At 38.8% G+C, this 18,086-nt stretch overlaps 1 protein-coding gene across 2 annotated transcripts; it reads left to right on the top strand.

Moving 5' to 3' along the window:
• Positions 1–8,041: 8,041 nt before the first annotated feature.
• Positions 8,042–11,336, top strand: LOC148026188 (beta-amylase 1, chloroplastic-like). 2 transcript variants are annotated; one of them, XM_087693465.1, is made up of 4 exons: positions 8,042–9,000; positions 9,482–9,657; positions 9,739–9,970; positions 10,068–11,336. In XM_087693465.1, exons 1-4 carry the CDS (start codon positions 8,575–8,577, stop codon positions 10,977–10,979), a joined length of 1,746 nt encoding a protein of 581 aa, XP_087549591.1. In that variant the 5' UTR covers positions 8,042–8,574; the 3' UTR covers positions 10,980–11,336. The 2 variants fall into 2 exon arrangements, with proteins under 2 accessions (XP_087549591.1, XP_087549590.1); XM_087693464.1 differs by having other exon boundaries at positions 8,043–9,000; positions 9,482–9,970; positions 10,068–11,332.
• Positions 11,337–18,086: the final 6,750 nt, after the last annotated feature.

The raw sequence follows: 18,086 nt of genomic DNA, 5'->3' as shown, positions 1-18,086 counted from the left end.
AAACTGTCCTATATCCCATGGGCACAGTAGGGAAAAATGGAACTATCCAACAACTATAAAGCAATATGCTTGACAATCATTTGATGAGAATGCTATTGTACTTTGTACTTTTGGTATTGTCCATGTCTACTCAAGATTTTGTTTATGAGTCCAAGCTAATCTATCTTGGAACCTAATTCACTTGAGTAATACTCTAAGTCATCTTGCTTCTTGTCCATGAATTCCAACCACCATAGCTAAACCTTTCTCAAGGATCCATGTTTCTCAACATTGTGTAGGAAGGTGACCATTTGCAACTTGTATCCATAAGGATGATTCCATATCAATGGGTAGCAACTTCAGCCCGCTCAAAGATTTGGTATTGACAAAGCTATGAGTACTACATGTATCTACAAGAATATGTGTAACAACCTTGCCATTAATGAAACCTTTGAGTCTAAGTGTATTTTCTTCTTTGCAACCCATCCATGTATCATATGAAATAGCACATAAGAAAGAATGAGAATCATTGTTGCCACTCACCTAGATCGAATGGAAACCTATCCATAGGATCATAAAATTCCTCATTACTTACATCCTTTTCTTCATGCATTTCTTCACCATCGGATAAGCATTAATATACGGTAAATTGCCATCTTGTTCCTCTTCTTCTTTAACTTCCATATCTTGAGTAATCACCATGTTGATTTTGGAGTTTTTGGCATTGTACTTTAGCTTGTGATCTTGGGATCACTTCTCCCCACATTTAAAGCATAATTCTTTGGCATCTATTTCCCTAAGCTTGTTATGAGAAAGAAAGCTGCTATTGGAATTGTGTTGGGTGAGTTTTGGACCACTTTCAGCCCTTGAAAATTTCCATTTTACCTCAGTCATATTTATGAAATTTTATCCTCATTTTGGAGCATAATTCCCACCCCGTTTTGAGGCATAAACAATAGAAAAAGTTGGCATTTTGCTATAATTATCATTATGATTGCTGAAAGCCCAGTTTTCTTACTTGAAACCCTCTCTCAGTTGGTAGAAAACTTGTCCATATCTTGTAGGCTGTTTGGAAGAGCCACCCCCCAAAATGATGGCAAGGCAGGGATCAGGGACAAAGACATACTTATTCACCTTTGCAAAATCTGAAATGCCCTTAACATATATAGAGAGATTCAAATAGGTATTTGAATAATCTCTAATGGACATCCCTCTTTGGGCCTATGCATACCATCTTCTTTGAAGTCATTCCTTTTTCAAAGGGAAAACAAAAACATCAAGCATAGCTTGTTTGAACTCTTCCCATGTAGTAGAGAAATGTTGGCCAACCTTACATATATATCACCACCAAGTATGAGTATAGCCTTCAAGGTAAATTTTTGCATCATCGCTTCAAGGATAGAGAGCGGAATACATTTCAAATTTGTTGATCCACTCCTCCCATTTCGAAGATGAAGAAAATTTCCCATTGAAGTTCATGTACTCCTTCTCATTGTGAGATGACTACAAATTGCTATTTGGCTATCCATAAGAGTATTTCCTCCATGAATCCTTATTCCAAGAATGTTGCCTAAGGGAGGGTTGTCCAAAACCAAGTGACGAGGGGTGACCATTTGAGATATGCTCCTTAGTTGAATGATCTTGATGATTGATCTTCTTCTATCATTCCTCCCATCAACGTGATCTTGGTTATTGAGTGCATTCTCTTTAGGTACACTAGTGGGTTGATGGTAGAAAGATTTGTAACAAGGGTCACATCCATGATAATCTCCATCCAATTTAATTTCATCTTGTTCATCTTCATTTCTATGATCATCTTTAGGGTTGCTAAACTAAGGTTCCCTTATTCATTTGTGCCATTCCTTGCATCAACTCTTCATTAATTTGTGTCAATCCTTCATTCAAAATTTTCAAATCCTTGGAAGTCCCTTCATTCAGGTGTCCCAACTCTTTGGATAATAACAAGTAGTCATTGACTACATGTGGCTCATGAGTATCTTCAATTCCTTGATGTATGCTATAGACAAATCCTACACTAATTTCTTCATCTTTTTGCTCATGATTTTGAGCCTCATTAGTGCAATTTTAACCATCATGAAACTCTCTGAAATCATCATTCATTGCTTCTAAAATAGGATCCTTCTTCTTGTTCCTAGCCATTGAAAGAAAATTGTTGTAATAGTGGATTACCTGTCAGTAAATTGTTTGTTTCTCCCAAACATAGCTCCAATTTAAGTGGTCTATAGCTCAAAAGGAAGCTTATGAGGTAGACGTATGTAGATTTAAAGCGGTTTCTACTTAGAAAGAAGGCTTTAGGTGAAATAATGACAAATAGTGTTACCATGTTATTTTGCCCAGCCAACTGTGCCCACTATCAATAAAACTGAAATATCTTGAGCTCTCGATATCCGATCGACAAGATTTTTGAAGAGCTTAGTATCCTCTCTACATAAAGAGCTATTGAGATGCAAATATGGATCACTACAAAATTTTCTGTAGTAAGATCTTTATTGTTGTATAGAAGTTCCATGAACCATGTCTACTACTTGTAAATGCCCTATTTAGACTTGTAGGAGTTCCCTAACAACAAACCTTGCAAACACCTATAGGGACTTGGAAGGGTTATTGGGTACATATGGGACTCAATGTAGATCTATAAAATAGTGGGCACCTACTATGAAAACTTGTGAGACCTGTTGTAGCCTATAGGTATCAGGAGAGCAAGAAATACCTTGCACCTCTTCCACTATTAAGTCCAATAATGAAACTTCAAAAGCACCTATAACTCTCTGAATAGTTGAGACACCTAAACTTAAAATTTTTGTGGGCTTCAAGACTTGAGAGGTGTTCAAAGTTACTCCTTAGGCCGGGTTGTGTACCTCATCATGGTCATAATTAGGAAGAGAGAGTCACCTCTCTATTGAATTCTTGACTCACCTGCCATCTACTTTGTCCCTACAGGAATGAACATAGCAAGTATATGCTACTTGGCTAAGAAAACAATGATGCTATACATTGATTGAAAAAAAAAAATCTTTGAATCCTTTAATGAAATGCAAGTGAGAAATAGGAATTGACTAGCTTGGAATGAGCTAAGGATAGGATACTACCCTCCTTTGCAGTGACTCACTACTTTACATGGATCCCACTTACCATTTTCACTAACATTTTAAATCATGTAGCATCAATGATCAGCCAACAAATCAAATTCCATGTTAGGTACAAAATGTAGGCAATTAATCAATGCTTTCCAATCAATTTGGATACTAATCATGAGTAGAAATGATAGGAAAATATGAAACAATCATAATCAGCCCTGTGTTAGGCTCTATATGCTCTTCATTATCGAGTTTGATAATTGATTACTCCTAATCTCCCTTTCTCAACAATAGCATAAGCTCAACGATAGGATAAGAAGAGAGATTAATAGCATTAAGTGATAGGAATACCTTATTGTTGATGAAGAACCCTATGAGACTAAGTCTTATACTCTAGTTACACTATGCCAATGTCTGTAACCAAACTTATAATGGAAATTGACCTCCCCAACAAGATCAAACCATGAAAATGACTTTTCCCTTGGATCAAAGTCTTGCTCTAATACCAATTAAAGAAGCTAATTCTCATAGCAGACTATGTAGTGTCTATAACCAAACTTATCATGGAAATTGACATCCCCAACAAGATCAAACCATGAAAATAACTTTTCCATTGGATCAATTTCTTACTGTAATACCAATGTAAAGAAGCTAATTCTCACATCAAACTAAAATACTAAAAAATACAAGAAATACACATAATGCTAAGAAAGCCATAGCCAAGGTAGCTAGGCTGCCATATGAATCATATTACCAATTGATACAATAGTCGAGAATCATCAATGAGAGGCTGTAACATGATATCCTCATACTATGGAGGGGAATGGTATCTACCCCAATGCCATGGTAGCCAAAGAGTATGCATCCTCAATGGATGGTAGAAGGTGGAAACCTCAAACAAGAAATGTTTAGAATTGGCAAAAGATGCTTGGTAAGTTACAACTTAGCATTTTATATCTAACCCTACACCTAAGCCTAAATATTGGTCTAAGGTATTATTTTGCTTTATTACAATTAGTATGCTAGAATATTTTATAATATTAAATCTAATTATATTATATATTTGTACTTATATATCATAAAACTAGTAATACCAATTACTAATAACTATATTAGACTTTAAATAGTTAAGTAACTAATGAATTTGATAACTTTTAATGTAGTTATAAATATGATGTGATGTATTATAATATTAATATAATATATGCATATGATCATAATCAATAATTATTTCATTAGTTATCTAAAAAAGTATTCTTACAATTAATAGTCAATGCTTTATTCATACAATCAATTTTTAATATGTTACTATAGCTAACTGTTAATATTTAATATTAGTTTATAATATATTAGATCTCTCTCTCTCTCTCTCTCTCTCTCTCTCTCTCTCTCATTAGAGAGAAATTCTTTTCTCCTAGAAAGGGGGCCATTGATAACCCTTGAGAGAAAAAAATTTGCTAGATTTTAAAGCCCCCCTCTTCGAGAGAGAGAGAGAGAGAGAGAGAGAGAGAGAGAGAGAGAGAGAGAGAGAGAGAGAGAGAGAGAGAGAGAAATTCTTTTCTCCTAGAAAGGGGGCCATTGATAACCCTTGAGAGAAAAAAATTTGCTAGATTTTAAAGCCCCCCTCAGAGAGAGAGAGAGAGAGAGAGAGAGAGAGAGAGAGAGAGAGAGAGAGAGAGAGAGAGAGAGAGAGAGGACAGGGTTGCGAGAGGGTTGCCGACTTTCTAAACAAATAAATATTTCAAATCCCCCCTCTCAAAGGAGAGATAAAGAGAAAATGACCAATGAAAGGTAAAAAAATATGAATCTTTGTTAGAAAGGGGTTGTCGTGAGCTTCCACTAAAGTGGAAAAAATGTTCAAAAACCTTCCATTGTACCCTTTTACTCACTGACACACTCTCTTTATTTAAAGAGAAGATGGAAGTTTTCCTTGCTAGGAAAGGGATAGCAAATAATCGTTAGTTTTTCTTTAAAAGGACTCAAACCCCTTCTCCCCACTTACCCTCATTCTCCAAAGAAAGAGAAAATAGAAGATACAAATGTATATGTTTGAATTTTTTTTTTCTTGAATGAGGATTGTTGGTAAACCTGTTTCTAGTGACAAACTGTTTCTCTACCTTCTATTAATCAAAATTTCCTTTTTCATCTCCTTTGAGGGGTTTGATTTTTTTTCTTTTGGGATTCTTTGTGGAATTCCATTTTTTTCTTTGCACAAGAGTTGCATTCATGTGTGAGCTTGGGGGGGTGATGTGTACAATATAACATATCTCTCTTTTAAAATGGTAGCTATAGGAACAAATTTAAAATATACCGATGCCAAACTATAGGCAACTAGTGCTTTGTAACAAGATATATGAAAAATGAGCACTCAAATTAGCATTTAATGATGTAAAACATGTGGTGGATTTTGAATCAAATACACAACCACATGTGTTCTTATACAACATTCTCATAATACAAACTATCTCAATATTGAAAGGGCAACTACAAAATTAATCTTCAACGCACACACACACACACGCACGCGCGCGCACGCATGCACACATTAGAGAGATAAGGTTGGGAGAGAGAGAAAGAGACATAATGAGATTTTGGATCCTAAACATGGGAGAGAAAGAGAGGGAGAGAGAGATTAGAGAGAAATGATTGGGGGAAAGAAAGAGATGAATGGGAGTTGGATCCCATAATGGGATTTTGGATCCTAAACATGAGAGAGAAAGAGAGGGAGAGAGAGATTAGAGAGAAATGATTGGGGGAAAGAAAGAGATGAATGGGAGTTGGATCCCTAACATGAGAGAGAGAGAGAGAGAGAGAGAGAGAGAGAGAGAGAGAGAGAGAGAGAGAGAGAGAGAGAGAGAGAGAGAGAGAGAGAGAGAGAGAGAGAGAGAGAGAGAGAGAGAGAGAGAGAGAGAGAGAGAGAGAGAGTGTGTGTGTGTGTGTGTGTGTGGAGACGAAGGATAATTGAAGGTGTGGAGAGATAGGTGGTGGTGGTGCATGCAATGGTGGTGTTGAGGAGAAGGGGGATGAGGTGGTGGTGGTGGTGCATGTAATGGTGGTGTTGAGGAGAAGGGGGAGAAGGTGGTGGTGGTGGTGGAGATGGTGATATTAGTGGTGGTGCAAGTGAAGGTGGTCATAAAGTTGGTGGTTGTAGGAAAAGGTGGAATAAGTGAGCATAATAAGCTTTAAATTTGCTTTTACTTGGCATAATAAGCATAGAGATGAGACATGGAGAGAAAATAGATAGGGCCTATACAAGTCTTAGAGGATGGTGGATAGTACCACAACACATTTTCCAAGTTTTAGTGGAGATAATTGACTCATATCACTGTTCAATCCAAATATTTTCCAATGTCTCTACCCATCAATCATAAGAGAATTGAGAGAGAGAGAGAGAGAGAGAGAGAGAGAGAGAGAGAGAGAGAGAGAGAGAGAGAGAGAGAGAGAGAGAGAGAGAGAGAGAGAGAGAGAGAGAGAGAGAGAGAGAGTCTCTTATAGAAATTCTTTTCGTGGTACTTGGTCTTTGTCTCGATTATGACCCATTTCAGTATTACATTGTTGTTTCTAAGTATCGCGTGTGCAAGCATATGATTGCTTACATTGATGTCGAGAGGAAAGTTTGTACGTATGGTGCATGGAAGAGATTGTTTCTATGTCTGACATTTTGTGTTACAAATTTTTTAAACTACTTTTAGTTTTAAGTTTTGTGTGTGTGTGTGACAGAGAGAGAGGGTGCTTAGAGAGAATTGAGAGAGAGAGAGAGAGAGAGAGAGAGAGAGAGAGAGAGAATGTGTGTGTGTGTGTGTGTGTGTGTGTGTGTGTATGTGTGTGTGTGAGAGTGAGTCAAAGAGAGAAAGAGAGAAATAAATCATATTGGAAATGGAGAGGGAAAATAGGAGGGAGAAAGAGGAGAAATTGATTATAAACATGATACAAACAAGGCACCAATCATGCTTGGACATTGATTCCAAGTGGGCTAAAACCACCATAACATTATATCTCAAAGCTAATACTTTTCATAGAGCACAAGGCCTCATGTTGTTGGGAGTGACCTTCAACCTATGCAAATAGAATCCCATGACCTAGTCTACACAATGATCTCTAGAATTAGATATTCCCCCAATCTCTATCTTATTGACGCAATGCAAAAGGACACATTGGCACCTATGCCCTTACTAAAATTGCACATGCAACCAAGGTGGCCCTTGCTTCAAAAACACTTTAACTTCCACATAAATAAATAAATAATCCTTGTGTCTTTAGACACAAGAAGCTTCTTAACATTTGTCCACAACATGTCTTTAGACACAAGAAGCTTCTTAACATTTGTCCACAACATTACTCCTTACAACTAGTTTAGGAAAGAAGGCACGTTGTGCAAGGCACTCATCCAAACAAGAAAACCCAATGCATGTTGACTTTTTCAGACCTCATTTCCAACTCCAAAGGAAATGGTTTGACTTTCAAGAGGTGATTGTCCATAGTATAGAACTCCTCTTTAGTGAGGTTGAGTCTAGAAAGCCTAAACTTCCACATCCTAAAGATCTACTGTCCTCCAACAAAGTGGTTTTCAAATAACTAACAACCTTAGCTAAGATCATTGAACCTATCATTGCTAATGGATGCGCTTTGTCGCAGTCTCTGATTGCAATATGCACATGCTTCATGATTTTTTTCATGTAAGAGCTCTCACAACAATTGTTTTGCACCTATACATGAACACGGTGAATGGAGCTGCTCCAACATCGACAATATTTTTACCTTGGTGACACCATTTGTTCTTGTTCCATTGCTGTTTAACATGTGCTTGAGATTTCCACCCATTGCTTCCACTAGTGACTAGAAAAGGACTAGAAAAGGATGGGCACATGTGTCAAGCCCATAGGCTAGGGGCAAGCAAGCATGATGATGAGGGGAATGTCCAAGGCCTTGGCTTTGTGTGCCCGAAGCAAAAAAGAGAGATGAACGAGGGCCTTTCATTTTGTAAGGAACATCCTGATTGGCTCTGGCGCTGGTGGTGGTGGGCTTCTTCTTGGTCTCTCTCCTCAGAGTTCTCTGTCTGCACCTGTCTTTTTTCGCCGCAGGGAGACAAGTAGAGACAGACAGATAGACAGACGAGAGAGAGAGAGAGAGAGAGCTCTCGCCTCTCCCCGACATGATACATCCTTCGAGCTCCTCCGGCTGCCATGTCGCTCTGCCCTAGCAACCGCAGGTACATCCCCGTCAGCCTCCATTTCTGCACCAGAGATTCACTTCCGTTGCTGTCGCCGCCACTGCCACTGTTTTGGATTCGTATACATCCTCATCAAGCACCAATTTTGCACTGTGGAATCGGCTGCACGGCCACTATCGAATCAGAACGAACGAGGGGTTTTTATCACGGCCTGTGATTTTTTCCAGAGTCGCACTAGGGTTTGACAGCACAATCCGATTCCTCAGAATGGCTGAGATTCTGGTTCACCTCCAGCTCATATGAGTCCTCATCTTTCTCCTCCCTACCATGAAAGCACTGGAGTGCTCTGCCCTGCAGCAGGGGTGGAGCACAGCTTTTTCCCAGCGATTTGTGACGACTCATGGTCCGATTGAAAGAAGGCACAGAGCGTGCTTGCCATCCTTAAGCACTTCATCAGGCCTGTCGACATCGTTTTCGCTTTCACACACACCCAGTGGCGTTCTGTCATTCACCTCTCAGCATGGTGCGTGCTCATCTTTCAAGACGAAAGGTGCCCCGGTGCTTCCGAGGCTTCACAAGTTTTCAAAAGTATCTTCTTTTGAAGAACTTGCTACTACTCTTTCTGAAAGGAATCGAAGTGGATGCCACAGAAAACAGACGGCTATTTTAGCAGCACAAGGAGACGCTCTTGGGAATAACAACATTCAGTTTTCACACGAGTCAAGCATGCAGGACAGCAGTCTTCAGAGAAATGTATGTAACTGTGAGGCTTAATTGCCTTATGTAGTGTACAGTTAGAATTTTTGGTCAAATTGAGAGCTTACTGCATGCCACTTACAGCGTATTTCAGGGATAAGCAAGAGTTGATGTTCAGAATTTTCCTTACGCACTTATATTGATTGCAAGTGCATTCATCAATCTTGTTGTGTTTGGTCTTATTGAAAGCTTACTGCAGACCACCTACAGCATATGTCAGGAATGAGCTTACTGCATACTACATACAGTTAGAATGTTTGATCTGATTGAGAGCTCTCTGCATTCCACCTACAGCATACAGCAGGAATGAGCAAGAGTAGATGTTCAGCATTTTTCTCACACACTTATGTCAATTGCAAGTGCATCCATCAGTCTTATTGTGTTTTTATCCAGATCAGCCAAGAGTTCAATTGTCTTATGGTCTTTTTATGCCACAAATATTTCTAAATGCTATGGCTTGTGTTGGTTTTGAATGCAGCATGTGCCGTTGTATGTGATGCTGCCGCTTGACACAGTAACAATGCTGAACAAGCTGAGACGTGTGAAGGCCCTTCTAGCAGGCTTTAGAGCTCTGAAACTTATTGGTGTTGATGGTGTCATGATACATGTTTGGTGGGGAGTTGTAGAAGGCCAGACCCCGAAGAACTATAATTGGTCTGCATATGAGGTGCTATTGAATTTGATTAAAACTGCAGGGTTGAAAGTTCAAGCATCGATCTGCTTTCACGGTTGCAGTAAACTAGCTGAGGGTTGCATTATCTCCCTCCCTTCTTGGGTTGTGTCTGTTGGAAATGTGAATCCTGATATTTACCACATGGATCGAGCAAGGAACCACTTCAAGGACTGCCTTTCACTGGCAGTAGACACTCTACCTTTGTTGGAGGGCCGCTCACCAGTGCAGATATACAGGGATTTTCTTGAAAATTTTCGAGAAACCTTCAGCCGCTACTTGGGAAACACAATTGTGGTAAGCTTAAGATTACATTACCTCCTTTTATCCATAAGGTGTGCTGCCATGTATACTATCTCGTATGGCATGAATGATGTTTGGTTTTCTATTTCAGGAAGTCATCATGGGGCTTGGACCTGAGGGGGAGCTGCGATACCCTGCTTATCAAGACGGAAGTGGATTGTGGAGATTCCCTGGGATTGGTGAGTTCCAATGTTATGATAAGTATATGCTAGAAAGTCTCAGAAAGTATGCAGAAGTACAAGGCAAGCCAGAATGGGGACATGGAGGTCCCACGGATGCTCCATCTTACAATCAGAGACCATATGATGTGGGCTTTTTCAATGAACAAAATGGTTCTTGGAATGAGCCTTCTGGGCAACTCTTTCTGTCCTGGTATTCCGGGGAGCTTCTTGCACATGGTGATCGCATGTTGAATGTAGCATCATCTGTTTTCCAGAAGGATCATGTTGTCATAGCAGGTAAGGTTCCTGGTGTCCATTGGTGGTACAAGACCAAGTCCCATGCAGCTGAACTGACAGCAGGCTATTACAATATAGATGGCCATGATGGCTATGAAGAAGTAGCACGGATGTTTGCTGATAATTCAGCAATGATGATTTTACCTTGCATGGAGATGTCTGATAAAGAGCAGCCATCTGGAGCAAGGTGTAGTCCTGAGATGCTGTTGCTTCAAATAAGGAAGGCATGCTCCAGGCATGGGGTTCCTGTTGCTGGCCAGAATTCATTGCCTCGATTCGATGATATTGGATACAAAAGAATTAAAAACAGTATACATCGGTTTGATTATCCATTTATTCCTCGGCTGGCTGTCTTCACCTTTTTGCGTATGGGGGAGTCCCTTTTTTATGCAGAGCATTGGAGGCTTTTTGTAAGATTTGTGAGGAACATGGATCAAGATGCCATTTGGGGGGACTCACGTGATGGGCCTCCTGAAGAACAGAACTCAACATTTTTAGGCTCATATTTCAGTAATTGGAACACAGCTTTGCAACTACAGTACTAGATGGCTGCTTATTGGTTCAGTTCCCAGGATGCACTCGTGTGCAGAAACAATGCATATACAAAGGTTATGGCCCCCAATCTTTAAGTCTCAGGAACCACCCACAGGGACAAGCAGCACGCTTTTTAATAATTCCTAGAAAATGCCATGTAAGCCGCATGTATCTATAGTAGCCTTATGTAGTGCATGATACCACTGCAAAGTTTTACTCTAATGCAGTTGCTGACTTCTAACCTTCAGAAATTGGATTTGACAAATTGTAGAAACATAAAGTCATGGAGTCTGTTGTAATCACTTGAAGAATTAAGTTGTTTGAGTGATATGAGGTTGAGCTGCTGTTATGAGGGGTTAAGAGGTCTAGGTAGAGTGGTATGGCTCCAAATTATGCTAGTGGAAATGTTTTATGGTCCTGTTATGTGAACTTGCTTTTAGTATGAGCTATGTGTGCATGTGCTGTTCATTGCGAAGAATTGTGGCGAGTCTTCATTTTCAATGTCATGTTGGTCGAACCTGTCTGAAGATGTGTGCTCTTTTTGGTGATGGTTGTATTTACTTTTTTCATATGGTTGGGATGATTGCTAGACTTTGTAAAATTTTCAAGGTTAATGGTAACTATACCTTGTGATCAACCTAAGGAGTTGTGGGAGGGATTTTAGGTGAACACCTAAGGATTTTAAACCTTCGAGCTCAGAATTTACCATTTTTAGAGAGAAACTGATGTAGAAACAACCATGGTTGAGACTCTTATCAACACAAGCTTTCAGATAAACACAACTATTTTTTAGGGATGTCAATCCCATACAATAATTGCACTACAAAGCGTGGTTGCCTCAAGTAGTGTAAAATCAATTGTAGATCCTTTCTACTCTTCTTTTCTCAGAGCATACATTAATACAAACAAAAAACACAGGTAACCAATGAACATGGTGCAATAGTGAGTTAGTGTGAGGAACTAGCGCAAATAAAAATTTGTGAGCATTATGTTCGGTTTCTAGAGTGTTGATTTAAAATGAGGTGATCTTGTTGTATGTATAACATGACTTTGCACGTGTTGGAGGGCAAGTAAATTGATTTTGCCCCACAAAATGTTTCCTAGATACTCCATAGGTAGATGCACATAAGAATTCAAGTGTGTAGATATGGCGGCCCTTATTGCATAGCCTTAGTTTGGGCGACTTGTGGGCACCCATCTTTTAGTCCCTCAATGTTGTTTAGGCCATTGGAACACCATTGAGTTCATGAACACAGTTTTCTTGATGTTGAGATTGTGAAAGAACCAAATGGTCCCCATGGCTATCACATGTGTTCTAGTGTGAAAGTAAAAGCATACTCTTTGGTGTAGTAGAAAGAGCCAACACATTTAGCAAGATATTGATTTGGTATATCCCATATACAATGTGAATAATGATGGCTATTTGTTGTAATGTGTGGAGCCTTGCCTCAAAATTGCACCATTTTCAAGGGTATTGTGGTGCTCGCTCTTGGCAACTCTCTTGTTATTGTGAATGGTGGAAGCTTTTAGTTATCACATGTATCACAATGGCCATTATATGATTGAGCTTGCACTAGTAAAACTTGTGTACTAGTTTGTTTTCGTAGCAATAACATTGAACTTGTGATGGGCCTCGAGCGTAAATATTTGATTGTCTTGAATTTAGTGTTGTTCACATCATCAAGTGATGTTTTTCAAAGATAGCATGGCATTTATCCAAGTATAAAGGCAATGGAACTCTCGCAATGACACATACTTTCCATGAGCTTTGATACTATCAAGGTTATAAAAGCTATGGTAAGCTTATGATGAAAGAATGCAAGACTTAGCAAATCCTCATGATAGGGAAACCTTACCAAAATAGCATACTTGATGCTATATATTGTTGAGACTTGGAAACAATCTTAGCAATTTGGTCAACATATCCTTTATTGGGAAGAGAAGTGTTTCAAGGATTTGAGCTTTTGACCATTGTGGCAAGTTACATCTTCAAAATGTCATGGACTTCAACAACAAAGCATAGAGATTGAGAAGTTCACTTATTTATGTTTTGCACAATGCAAAAAATTCTTATATTTGCTCTTTGTAATTGAAGAGGGTCAAGGTACGTTTTATATGTCATTTTATGAAGCTATTCTAGTAGCTTCACACTTCTTTTTGAGATTGAAGATACCCAAACAATCACAAGGGAGGTGTCTCCCCTTCAAATATTAGCCAAGAGAGCACGTAAGAGCCATGTTGGCATTGCTCATATGCAAAGTTATAAGAGCTTGCAAGTTGAATGAACTGAGTCAATGAGCTATACTTCAGTTGCTAAAGGTGGGAGAGTGCATTTTTGTTAATTTATGGACCAAATCCTCCCAACTTGTAGTGCAACTCTATGATCCTTGCCATCTCTTCGGATAGTGATTCTTGGGGTTTTTGGGAGAAATGGCATACATTAATTTTGAATAAGTTGACTTGTTCCTTCAACTTACAAGCTCTTGTATCTTTACATATGAGCAATGCTAGCAAGGCTTAGAAGGGGAGTGTGTTTTAATAGGTCTACAGATCGAATCCTCCCAACTTGCAACATGGCCTTGCGATGCTTGCCATCTATTCATCTATTCGGATGGTACCTTCAATGGTTTTGGGCAACATTCCAATAATACAAAATGGCACGTATTATAAAAAGGAGTTGAATGAATAATGAAGCTTGTTTACTAGGGTCCTCCTGAATGGACCTACCAAGGAGGCAAATCCAAGAGTGTGACTGGGAAATACCCCAAACTTACCCAAACACACTGTGTGAAGAGGTGTAAAAAATGAGTGTGCTTTTTTGGAGATCTTACTTAGGTGAGCTTTTGAGTAATGGAATTAAAAAAGGTAAGATTTTACATCATTTTAATCCAAGATTCCTAAGTCAATGGCATCCATGTTGGTCTACCAATCCACTATAAGCTATCCAAGGCTAGTAAACATCAAGTAATTATAACTACTTGTAAATGGGAACCATTTTGTTGAACGCTTTGTTTGATATTCCTTCTTTGCAAGGTTGCTCAACAAATCAACAATGCAAAATCTTCTTATCGTTTTCCTCTGCCTCATATTAAGTGTTTCTCTTTAATGGCAAGTGGGTCTCACCCTTTGCTATAATGAGAGCCAACTCTTACAAGGATAAGAAGCAAACTTAAAACTAGAACCCTATCTTGTGCTCTATCAATGTTGTTGATCAATGTATTACATGTAGGTGAACATATATTCATCTTAAGAATTGAATAGCTTCAAAAGAAACCATATAAACTTACCATACTAGTTGGCCATAATATCTTATAATGGTGCTTCTATTTTCTCTTCTTAAAACAGAATATGTCAACCCATGCCAAACATATATTTCAATATACTCAATTGATCTTCCACTTTAAAATTTTTGTATAATAGTTATCAATGCTTATCGAGAACAATAAGCGTTTCTTCTTTACATGATCATAACTAGAGGAATCTAATATACAAGTCAACACATATAAGACTATCAAGTCAATGACCATCACATGATTAGAACTAGAGCGATTGTAATGATGACACAATTTGAAAATGAACATCACATATAAGGCTACCAAGTCAAGACATGCCACACGAATATTGTTCAATATCCTGCAAGGCATGAAAATCAACACAATCCTCACTTTTGGTGCCTAGGTAATGTCTGCCCAACTCCTTACATTGACGACCTAACTCTCCACATTTGACGAACACATCGATCATCATTGTATCCTTCTTCTTAGTAAATTTAGATAGCAACCACTTGCATAGATGATCCCATTAGATATTGTCAAACTTGTTTCATAAGGTGCTAGATACTTTTTGATTTACACTTAATAATATAGACATTACTTGTAAAAATGAGGTGAGTTCTCTGACCCTCCTTGTAAATACTAATTATCCACTTTGATACAGTTGTATGGATGACTCTTGTTCTGATCTCGTAGCATATTGTACTTTGTGTTGAAGAGGACATGACTTACGTCCTTGCCTCTATACCTCGGCATGATGGGCTAGGTATATTTCTTCCTTGAATCATCAAGGTCCTCACACGAACATTAGGAAATTGGATTAACTCCTATGGGCACATCATTGAACACATTGCAGGTCAAACTTAATATAGAATAATTTGTTTCATGAAAGTAGAGTTGGAGTGTAAGCACGCGAGTGGAAGTAAAAGTGAAGCATGGGCTATGGAGGTAGAAGCTTGAGAGAAAGAGAGAGAGATGCAATATTTTGAAACTTCAATAGTCACAACGTGTGACAAGCCTTCCCTTATTAAATAGTCATTGAAAGAATAAAGAATAAGTGATAGTGATGGGTGGGCCACCACCTATAGTATATGGGTGTGCGGACACTGTGTGTAGTAAATGTGGGTGATGTAGGCACAAGTGGCTTTACCCCTAACAACCTTCCACTTAAAGCGATTGTGCTTTGAGTGAGGAGCGAAAGAAAAAAGAGAAAAGTACAAAATGTGCATAAAATAAAATAGGATGAGGAATAGACATAATATTATCCTACACCCATCATCTTCCTAAGGAAGGCAAAATGTTCCACTGAGAGATCTTTAGTGAGAGTAGACATGTAGGATTCTCATCAGTTGAGATATTGACAAGCTCAACAGACTTACCCTCTATCACCTCTCTAATGAAGTGATAGCCTACCTCAATATGCTTAAACTTCACATGGAAGAGTGGATTGTGGGCCATGGCAACCCAATGTTGTCGACTAGGTGTCACCATATAACGTGTCATAACTCCCACTACAAGTGCTATGTCAAGGGGAATGGCTATCATGGCATACATCAAATTGCCCAGTGTGGATGTATACGGGATCTTAGCCATCTTGGCCTTCTCATCATCAGTTTGGGAACAATTAACCTAACTCACCTTTACATGAGAAGGTAAAGGGTAGTCAATAGGCTTACCACCTTGCATATGGAACCGCTCAAGTATCCTATGGATATACTTCTTTTGTGATAAGTAGAGGAGCCATGAAGAGCGATCATATGTAATGTGCATACCCAAAATGTACATAGCATGCCCCAAATCCTTCATCTCAAAGGTCTTCTTGAGTTGAGTCTTCAAAGTATCCAACTCAGTATCAGTACTCCTAACAATCAACATATCATCCACAAATAGCACCAAAATGACAAGGCTGCCATCACATGCCTTCTTCTTGTAAAGACACAGATCCATATCACTACGAGAATACCCTTGTGAATGCAGAAAAGCATCAAATTTGTGGCACTATCTCCTAGGTGCCTGCTTAAGTCCATAGAGACTCATTCTCAACTTGCACACTAGGTGTTCCCAACCCTTTTCCATAAAGCCCTTAGGTTGGTGCATATAAATCTCATCATGCAAGTCCCTATGTAGAAACATTGTTTTCACATCCATATGATAGAAATCCAGATCTAACTATGCAACCAAGGCCACCCTTTGCAACCAATCTAGCCTTATAAGTTGGCTTAAGGTGAATAGGGGTGCTCCTCAATTTATACATCCACTTGCATGGCAATGCATGTTTTGGTAAGGAAACCAAGTCCCATGTATGAATCTCCTGCACAGTCTGCATAGCCCTCTTCCAATAACTAGAATAATCTCTACACATAGCCTCCTCATAAGTCAGTGGCTCAGCAGAGTTTGTCACCATGACATAATCCATATAAGACTCAAAATGATCAAGAGGACGTCTAGCTCTAGTAGAGGGTCTCAAGATTGGTTTTTCAAAGAGAGGGGGAGAGATAGGCACAAAGGGGAGCATCTGCAACAAAGAGAAGTGTATCCTCATTCCTTTATTCTTCCATTGATGTAGAATAACACATTGACTAAGTCACACATAACAAATAAGGGATAGGTCACTAATTGACCACACACCACTATCTACAGTTGTGTCACACTGACTCATTTATTATGTCACACATGATGGATAACATCTAGGCTACAATTTTACTAGTGTGTCGATTACGATCGCCAAGCTTGATTCTCAACACTCCCCCTCAAAAGTCAATTGTTACACTCCAAGTAGCTCTTTGAAGTAGATCAACTTCTCTCTAATAAGTGATTTAGTAAAGATATTCGCTACTTGGTCTTCAATCTTAACAATGATCAAATCTATCATCCCTACACGTACCATCTTCCTGATAAAGTGATAATGTACTTTAATAAGCTTTGATCTAGCATGATAAATTGGATTGCTAGCTAGAAGCAGACTACTCATGCTATCACAATGTAATGTGATTGATCTCAGTTCATTTGTATGCCCAAGCCATTTAGTAGTTTCAAGTGCCAAACTACTTCACATGTAGGTAAGGTTGCACCTCTATACTAGAGAGAGCAATTGCAGGCCACTTTTTTCCACTCCAACTGATCATACTACTGAAAGCATATCCACTTGTTGACTGCCTATCATATGAACAACCAGCCCAATCAACATCAGTATATCTTGTCAGCTCAAGAGGTTTCCCAACCTCATAAAATAGCCCATGCTTAGATGTACCCTTAACATATGGCAGAATCCTCTCTTGACTACATCCAAGTGAGGTCTGCGTGGCTTTATCATAAAATGATTCATCAACCCTATTTAGCAACTAAGATTAAGACATGTAATGATAAGATAGATAAGGATGCCTACCATTTACATGTACATCGTAACATTCTCTATTTCATTGCCAACTTCAATTCCAAGCTTTACATTTTGGTCTAATGGGGTTTCCACGGGCTTACAGTCTCGCTTTCCATATTTGATCAACACATCCAATGCACATTGTTTTTGTAGTAGCCAAATCCCTTGAGGTGTAGTCACTACCTCAATACCAAGAAAATATTTAAGCTCTCCCAAGTCTTTGCCTTTGAATATTTCTTGTAGCATAGACTTAATTTCATCAATACCAAAATCATCATCTTGAGTGATGATCAAGCCATCAACATAAATGACTAAGAACACATAATCTGTATTTTTCTTCTTAATGAATAGACTATAATTTGCATTTCCCATCTAAAATCCAAGTTCTTGTAGATAACACAGCTAATCCAAGAATTCCATGCTTTGATGCTTGCTATAAAGTGCATTTTTCAACCTACATACATGATTAG

The sequence above is a fragment of the Lygodium microphyllum genome, chromosome 14 (genome assembly GCF_053477565.2).
Source record: "Lygodium microphyllum isolate KBCC chromosome 14, Lygodium_microphyllum_v1.1.10, whole genome shotgun sequence".
In the NCBI taxonomy this organism is placed as follows: Eukaryota; Viridiplantae; Streptophyta; class Polypodiopsida; order Schizaeales; family Lygodiaceae; genus Lygodium; species Lygodium microphyllum.
This window is presented reverse-complemented; position numbering and strand designations above follow the sequence as displayed.